Genomic DNA, 9,472 nt, shown 5'->3' with positions numbered 1-9,472 from the left:
GGGGGGGCTCTCGTGGTCTAGAGATTAAGGTATTCGCCTTTCGTTCAAAGGTCCCGGGTTCGAATCGGGGTAGCGACCGAAACATTTTCTTCTCTAAAATTGTTTCCTATCACCTCCTTTTCTGTTCTCTAGCAATATTCTGTCGTCTGCTTTCGATTCCACTCTCTGTACCTACCCCCTACCCTCATTTGCCCCCTCCTCTGGACTCCCGACCCTTTCTGCAGCCTTTCTACTTCTACTCCTGGGCTCCTTACTGCTGTCTTTCAGCCACACCCGTGATATTCTTGTAGGAAAGATCTACACCTGGCCTTCTCGGACAAGGGCGCAAAATCTCGGAGGTCCTGTGTTCAAGTTGTGCACGTTAACGATTCCTTGGTTGTCTAAAATCGATAAGAATAGGCTTCGGCCGTCACCCGGGCAAAATTCAAAATTTCCAATGAACTGTAAATGTTTAATGTGTTTCGCGCGCTCATATGACCTTATGCGGTTGCGAGCGCTGTAAAACACTTACCAAAAAAAGGAGACTTAGGGCGGTAACCCGGAAGAAACTGTCTAAACAAGGGAGTTACTACTGTGAGGAGGAGAAAGACTTTCATAACAGTCGATACACGACTATAAGCATGTAGACAATTGGGACACTTTTGATTTTAAAAAGCAAAAACGCCGGTCTTTCTTCAATACAATTCTAGCTTTCAATCCAAAGTTTTCTTTGAATTCATTAGATTCAGCATTGCGGGAATTAAGTTCACAGGGTATACTTTCCCACCAGAGATCCATAGAGGTTGTTTTATTCATTCATTCATTCATAATACATGTTCACTGAAAAGAAACAAAACAAGGCATGAAACAAATTAGTACACTCAATTGAAATACTCGTACAACACTCATTATATTGCAGGTAGGCTGGATGCGGCGCCCTCATTTTTTTGCCATTGGTAAACTTATCTATCACAAGGAAACACCTCGCATAACCTGTTTTTCAAAGCTTTCTCACCGACATGACTTTGTTTCGCTTGTAAGCTCGTGTTCAGCGAATCCCCGCTCTACTCTCATTTCCTCAAAGTCTCTCGTCTTCCCGTTGACGGTTCCTTCTTTGATTCCTCGTAGGGAATTCTAATTCACATGTTTATTCAAATAACGACCTTTATTGATTTTTTTCTGGTTTTGTTTCCACACACTGAGAAATTCAATTTTAATGATGTTTGTAAAGTTTGAAGAGAAACATTTATCTTTCGGATGGTCTTATGGCAGCAAGTTCTGTCGATAAAATAAGCCGATCCGCAGCAGACAGTAACAGGAGAGCAGATAGATAAAGAAAGAGAGAGAGAGAGAAGGAGATATACACAGACACACAGAGAGAGAGAGAGAGAGAGAGAGAGAGAGAGAGAGAGAGAGAGAGAGAGAGACGGGGGGAGAAAGAGAGAGGGGGAGGGGTAAAGGATTGATGGGAAAAAGCGGGGGGTAGATCAGAGACTGCTGGAAGCGAAAAAAAAAATAGGTTGATATTGCACTTTCCCTAACGTATTTTAGAACCATAAAACTAGTATTCTTGAGGCACTAGAAATGCTTAACACAATCCTCTGGGTTCGTACTCTTTCTATTGCTACTCCTGGCTCCTTACTGCAGTCTTCCAAACACAACCGTGATCTTAGGGTAGGTACGGTCGAACGTCTAGCCATTTTGGATTAGGGCGAAAAATCTCGGAGGTCCCGTGTGCAGGTTGCGAACGTTAAAGACCCCTTGGTGGTTTTAATATCGATAAGAGTATGCTTCCGCCCCCACCTGCGCCAAATTCAAAACCTACCTAGCTGAAAATGCTTAAAGTGCCTCACGCCTCATATGATCGTATGTAGTTGCGTAAAACACTTACGTATAGAAAAAAAACCAATTTAAACGATATGAAACTAGGGAGAAAGACCAAGAAAGACTTGGCTGGATGGGGTTAAAAAGGTCCTGGAACAACATAACATATATATCACAGTCGCTACTCACTTAGCACAGGACTGAAACCTGCACCTCCCCTCGACATCCTAAGGATACCAGAGGAAGGGAAAAGTAAAAAGGTCATGTAAGAAACTGAGGGAAGATTAGGTCTTTACATATGAGGCGCTGACAAAAGGGTTGTAATTGAAAATTCAATAAGGCATTAATTTCAAACAGTGATTTAACCATTTGTCTGAGCATCTGTTTATAAGTATTTTTAACTCGAAAATAAGGGGTGAAAAAAAATTTGCAAGGCCCAATTATCGTATTTCAGTTATTATAGTTATACTGTATTTTCTGTAGTGCGCCAGCACATGCATTCATATTCACTGAACTCAATGTTTATTGTGAATGTTTGCCTTCCTGCTGCTCATGTCCACGTCAATATTAGTAATTTGTGGACCAATGCAGCACATCTGATCGTTAGTTTTCCTGTCTTTTGACTACACCAAAAAGACATTTTAACCACACAGACAGACTGTACAGAACCTTACCTGATTTTTTGTAAAAAGGGCTTAATCGCTATAGGAAAAACCAGCCACTCCAAGAATAAGCATAATTCTGCAAATTAGTTGGTAAACATAGTGGAAACTGTCTTTCTAACAGCGGTGGAACAGATTATAAAACTTGTTTTGGTCTGATTTGATATGATTGTAATTTTAAGAGAATTTTCTGGAAAGCTATGTTAACAATAAAACGTCATAACCGTGACAAATGCCTTAAAGTTAATCTCTACGTAGCTTGGCGCTGACAAGATTGTTGGATCCGCTTTCAATTTAATTAAGAAAGTTCCCCGCACAAAAGCTGAACAGACTGGTTATTGCTTTGAAAGGTCTTTCTTGAATAACGCGAAAGCTAGTTGGTCTCAAAAAGCTTTGGAAAACCTCAGCCATCGATTAGATTATATTTTAAAACTTTGAAGGCTGTGTCTACGGTCGGGATGCTAATAAAACTAAGAGGGATACCGTGGAAATTAACATAGGTTGTCGCTCACGGTTACAACACGTCTTAATCTTTAGTAGCAAATTTGATTCGTGGCTTTATTTCGGAACTCATTGTCATACCTTGCCTTCCCACACCCCCATACCACTGCTTCGTAAAATTTGACGGAGTGTATAATATCTCTATCACTTTATCTATCTATCTATCTATCTATCTATCTATCTATCTATCTATCTATCTATCTATTATCTATTATCTATCTGTCTGCTTGTTAGTCTGTCTGTTTGTGTGTGTGTCTGTCTGTCTGGGTTTTTTGTTTCGGCTGTCTTTCTGATTGTCTGTCTGACTATCTTTATATCTGTCTGTACTTTAGTATATATCCATAGAAACAGCTTGCGTGAATATGTGCGTATACGTGTATGTTTTTATTTTAAAGAATTATGTTTGTTGTTTTATTTGTGTTTTTTGTGCATATATGTGTGTATGTATGTGTTCATGTGTTTGTGTGTGTGTGTGGTGCGTGCGTGCGTGTGCGTGCTTGGCTAGGAGACGTAGGAGCATAGTGTGCTGGTCACGCGTTTACAACCGTTTTTTTATATCTTTTGATAAACAGAAACTTCGTGTTTAGTCTTGAAGCTGCTATATAAATGTTTATTCTATCACTAGGCCAAACAATCTTTGTTTAGGAAAGCGTAGAATTTTATTACCAGTCTAGAGCTTTAAAAACAGCAACAGCCCTGTGGGCTTTGTACAGTTTTAAGCAGCAAACAGTTTCCTTTGCTTCACATTGCCGTCAGCAAAATTCCATGACAGGAAAGAAACAATGTAAAAATAAAAATACATCCGATGTTGCCAGTTACTTTCTTTACCATAAAGGTTAATTTTTTTTAATTTATTATATATATATATATATATATATATATATATATATATATATATATATATATATATATATAGATAGATAGATAGATAGATAGATAGATAGATAGATAGATAGATAGATAGATAGATAGATAGATAGATAGATAGATAGATAGATAGATAGATAGATAGATAGATAGATAGATAGATAGATAGATAGATAGATAGATAGATAGATAGATAGATAGATAGATTGTGGGTTTTTTTACTTTGGTCGGAAAGTGTTGATATATAAAAAAGCAGTTTCATTGCTCGCTTTAGACATTCAAAATGTTTCTTGGTATACATGTAGGTGTACAAAAAAGCCAAATAGGTTTAAATAATTGCCCAAATTCCATCTTCTTTGCTTTCATGTATCCCTCACCTGTCGCCTGAAGAATTGTCTTATCATCCTAGTCACATAGTTTATTGCATACACCTTCTCCCCATCCATTTTCTTCAGTTCCTCCCGTCTGTCCGTTCCACTCTTTTACAAAGATTTCCTTCAGACTAGTCCTCAACGTTTCCTGACATCACATTAATTTGTCAACATGGACAGCTCCTCCAGGCCTAACACTAAAGTGCACTCTCAGTGTCAGAACATCCTTCCACACGAGCACGCCTCAAGGTTTCAGCAGAGAATGTACGCTAGCTTTGTCGGTGATAAGAAGAGATATAAAAGGCCGTCATAATAACTTACGAAATTACAACATTGGCGTCTATGATGACATGATTGGTAGAAAAAAAATATATAAAGAGACCTTGTCATTTTCTGTAAAAGAAGTACGGAAGCACTATGAATGATATTGTTATAGTACTTTTTTTCAATATCACGTGCCAGTGATTGGGAATATGTTGTTAGCAATTCTGCCAGTGTGTGGTAAAATATAAGACAAAAAGAGTTGAAGGAGCATAAAAGTACACCCGGGTACGTTTGCCATTTACATTGAAGAGAAGAGTATACCAGAAACAGGTCTCCCCTCTCTGTTTCTCTCTCTCTCTCTCTCTCTCTCTCTCTCTCTCTCTCTCTCTCTCTCTCTCTCTCTCTCTCTCTCTCTCTCTCTGTGTGTGTGTGTGTGTGTGCGCGTGTGTGTGTGTGTTTGTGTTTGCGTGCGTGTGTGTGTGTGTGTGTATGTGTGTGTATGTGTGTGTGTGTGTGTGTGTGTGTGTGTGTGTGTGTGTGTGTGTGTGTGTGTGTGTGATGGCGCAATACTACACAATGTTGATCTCCTATACGGATCAGGATTTTTTTTTTTCTGCTTTTCTTTTCATCACATTGCTCTAGCAGACGTCTAAAGGCTGTATTCGAAAAAGCCTTTATTTTGTCTGACAGAGCTCTGAGCTTCTACAACGACTGAATTGACCCTTTCCTAATCAACAGAAGACTTGCTTTTTCCCATAATCACTCCTAAAAGTGGCTGGGAAGCGGTCGTAATTACTTCTTTACTAGTACTCTTGTGCTTTTTATGTAAGTCCTGTAACTACAATAACAACAACTTTCTTTGTCGTTGATCTTGTTATCACCCATTTGTCTAGTCTGAAGTCGTCTTTTCACGGATAGATACGTTGAGTTTACTTGCAATCTCTTTTTCAGGGACACCAAAGCTAAACTGACAGTAGTTTAGAAAGTAAACCAACTCCAATGGGCGCTCCTTTGTTTCTTCCACAGAAACGTGTTCCCGGATAATTTGATCGTGGCTTGTTACAATGCTGTAAGTATGGGACGACGTTAGCATCCTTCAGTAACAATAAAAATGTGGTATACAATTACACATCCCACATTCCATTCTCCATTTTTTAACCCTGCCTTAACATTTAAACCCACTGTACACAAACATGTGAAAATAAACCATAGTGTAAGACCTCCTTTTTTATGAATTCTTAAATTCAAATTGCAAGTTACATTTGCTTTGGGGAATTGTCTTAGCCTTATTTCCTTTCCTTTTCATTGCTCTCTCCTTTGACTTGTAGGTCCAGCTATCTACCTTCCGAATTATCTATTTAACTCTAGTAGAGTGTCGACACTCATACAGAAAAGCTGAAGAAAAATCACGAAGCAAATTTCAGGGATGCAGTTGTTTCAACATGTATTGCCTTAATGAAAGTAATTGTTGTACTACTCTGCCCCTGGATTGCTAGATGGAGAACTAGGCTCTGAATGAGTGGGCGTTAGTAAATTAGTGAGTGTCATTTTTGGATGGACTGGGGGAGGGGCATCATTCTAGCCTTAGTTGTTCTTAATGCTCACCTAAGAATGTTTTTCTATAGGCTGTGATGACTTTGGATGGTTTTCTTTTATCACGAACAGCTAATCTAAGTTTTGTTGTACTTCTGAAACCAGTATCGCACCAAGGAAGTTGAAAAAGAAGAGTTCAGGGAGGCTACAACGAACAGCACCGCCTCAATAACCACATTATCTCCTGAACCGACGACTACCTTGTCTCCTAGATCAATAACCACATTATCGCCTAGTTCAACAACAATCCCAGAAAATGGAACAGGTGAGTCAAAGACTCTGGTATCTATGATTCACTTGTATGATTGTTTACCAATATTAATACCTTCTCAGCAAGGAACCTCGTCGTTCATTTTTTAAATTAATTAATGGGCTTTATCTTAATGTAATAACCTTTTTCACTCCTTCAGAGATTAATGAACGTGTCTTTTTAGTCATCGACTTTGACAACCAACTGCAATTTGATTGCTTTTGTTTCTTTTATTGACGTATGTCACTGTTTCATACGTCTGTTGAAATCAGCAGCCTCGCCTTTGTCGCAGCTCACCTCGAAGCTTATTTAAACGACCACGGATAAAGAACGTTCTGTTGTGAGTTAGTGGTAAATGTCAATAGAATAAAGCTCAGAAAGTAGACTGAGCCTCAAACGTAATAACCATATCTTAGAGGACCGCCCAGAAGAGCCCTTTAATCAACCAAAAGTTTAGGAAATCAAGTGAAAAGTTCAATATTGAATGGGTGCCACTGCATTAAAGCGTTCCATGAAATAAGTTCCTCCTCCCTCCCCCGTATCGGGCTAGATACAACTAAGCCAACCTCCTGCACCAAGTCTAAGCAATAGGAGCTTCAATGGCATTATTTGGCCCTTAAATGTTTTGTGGCAGAAGCAAGATATTTTACTTTGATGCAATGATAGCCATTTTTTATAACTTAAACCACTGGGCCACGAACAGGACTTATCTATAGCAAGTTGATAATATAATCAAAAACTGAAACGCTAGAAAGTTTAATAATACCTCTGGAATTCCAAACGTTTGCAGTGTCGTTATTTACTATAAAGGGGCAAATAAAATTGTTTTTCATAACACTAGTCACCCCAACGTTGTAGTTTTTGAATGAGTTAAGCAAAGGTAAATGCTGTTAGAGATTCTCTTACTTCTTTCTGGGATGTGTGCTTGCCTAGGGACTTGTGCATTTCCTTCGTAAAGACCTATGAAGTATTAAAAAGAGTGAAAATGTTCAACAACATCAGCATTCCTCCCTTGTGGTTCCTCCAGAGCTGGTGGCGGTGACGGTGATAGAGCTGGTGAACGGCGGCACGGGGAAACCCAACGTGCTGGGAGTCGTCATGTTCTCCATCCTCTTTGGTGTCATGCTGGGCCGTATGGGGGAGCGCGGGAAACCAATCGTCCACTTCTGCGACTGCCTGGTGGAGGTCACCATGAGGCTGTTCACCATGTTCCTCTGGTGAGTTGGAGCTTCCAAATAACTTTTCTGTTGAGTGCATTTAAGCTTAGAAAAAAATCAATACGCGTGCAGGACCTCAACCTTAAACAAAAAACAAATATCAGGAAAGGACTCTCGTTAACATACGTTGTATTTTATCGTTTCTTTTTTTAGCTTGTGGGCAGTGTTACTGCTGTACGGCTCTAGTTTCTTTTTTCAGTTTATTTATAATTTACTTTCGCCTCCCTGTTTATAGTTTTTTTTTATCATTCTTTCTTTTTAAGGCTGTAGTATCATACTACAATCTATTCGAACTGGCCGTTCGTCAAGAGCTACTCTTTCTATCTTATTAATAAATAAAATGTTATAACCAATTAAGGGCCAGTGGCAAAGTACTAGAGAACACAGGTATGTTGTTGAATTTAAATCAGATAGTTTGAGCAGTTGCCAAAACTCTCGACTGAAATGCTTCTTTTCATGATGATGATGATGATGATGATGATGATGATGATGATGATGATGATGATGATGATGATGACGATGATGATGATGATGATGATGATGATGATGATGATGATGATCTTGTCCAAGTCTTTACAACCATTTTTTCCTTCCCCTGCGTCCCCGTCCAGGTACTCCCCAGTGGGTATCGCTTTCCTAATCGCTGCCAAGATTGTGGAGATGGAGGACTTCAACGTATTGCTGGGCAAGCTTGGGATGTATTTTATCACCGTTCTCATCGGTCTCTTCATCCATGGATCCATCATTCTACCTTTCTTGTATTTCATAACGGTCAGAAAGAATCCATACAAGTTCATATACGGAATTTCACAAGCCATGGCGACAGCCTTTGGTACATCCTCCAGGTAAATATAAGTTGTCAGCTTTGTGGTACAACGAAGATTATTAATACTGTCCCTGGCACCTGCGCCTCGAGTCGTAGAGTTCAGGAGAAGAAACCAGCGTATGGACTGCGATATGGACTTTAAAGTATAAAATGTGATTAGATACACGGGCGTTAACCACGATTCTTAGAGGATCAACATCATATACATGTAGAATCCCAGTTCGTGCCCATTTATAACCCCCATGTGCGGTTACACATAAACATACACGCACATACAATTCATTATGCACGCATTTACACACACACACACACACACACAAACAAACAAACAAACAAACAAACAAACAAATGAACGAACACACACACACACCCATACACACACGCACCCACACACATAGACACATACTCACACACATACACACACAAACAAACAAACAAACAAACAAACAAACAAACAAACAAACAAACAAACGAACGAACACACACAAATACGCACACACACCCATACACACACGCACACACACACACACACACACACACACACACACACACACACGCGCGCGCGCGCACTCGTGTACATTGATAAATTCACAATTTCTCCGCTTTGCGTCTCTGTCTTACATCCTAGAGTTAATGACAGTAAAGATTCACATTTTGATAGAGATGATTATAATATAGTTATACGCTGATGAAACAGCCTGGACTTCTTGACAATCAAACCTCAGCTATAAATACATCCTTGAAACCAGTTTTTTTTAATTGTTTTCTCTGAAAATGATAGTGGGTTTTTTCTTGATGAAAACCAAAACCAGTGTTTTCAAACTGCTGATCTAGGCATGGTAGCCCTCCTCCAAACTGTATTTCAAGGACATATTATTCAAACCGGAAGCTCAAATCTCAGGCTGATAACTGTGTTAAGACACATTTATTTATTACAGAAATCGAGTGACAAAGCTAACAATGCAATTTTCTTCTAATACATACATACATACATACATACATATATACATACAGAGACACTTACATGCACGCACACACGCGCGCACACACACGTACACACGCACATATATAATATACACACACGCACACACACACACACACACACACATATATATATA

The 9,472-nt window shown here is 39.2% G+C and overlaps 1 protein-coding gene across 1 annotated transcript in view; it reads left to right on the top strand.

The window, feature by feature from the left end:
• Positions 1-8,373, top strand: part of LOC101861298 (excitatory amino acid transporter 1) — a gene marked incomplete at its 3' end in the record, with an annotated part of 40,523 nt that extends 32,150 nt beyond the window's left edge. Inside the window, 4 exon segments of the mRNA XM_013084851.2 lie at positions 5,495-5,537; positions 6,167-6,326; positions 7,339-7,528; positions 8,140-8,373. Coding sequence (XP_012940305.2) covers positions 5,495-5,537; positions 6,167-6,326; positions 7,339-7,528; positions 8,140-8,373 — 627 coding nt within the window.
• Positions 8,374-9,472: the final 1,099 nt, after the last annotated feature.

Source organism: Aplysia californica, unplaced genomic scaffold, assembly GCF_000002075.1.
Source record: "Aplysia californica isolate F4 #8 unplaced genomic scaffold, AplCal3.0 scaffold00322, whole genome shotgun sequence".
NCBI classification, from domain to species: domain Eukaryota; kingdom Metazoa; phylum Mollusca; class Gastropoda; order Aplysiida; family Aplysiidae; genus Aplysia; species Aplysia californica.
The sequence above is the reverse complement of the archived record's forward strand: the minus strand, read 5'-3'. Positions and strand labels throughout refer to the sequence as shown.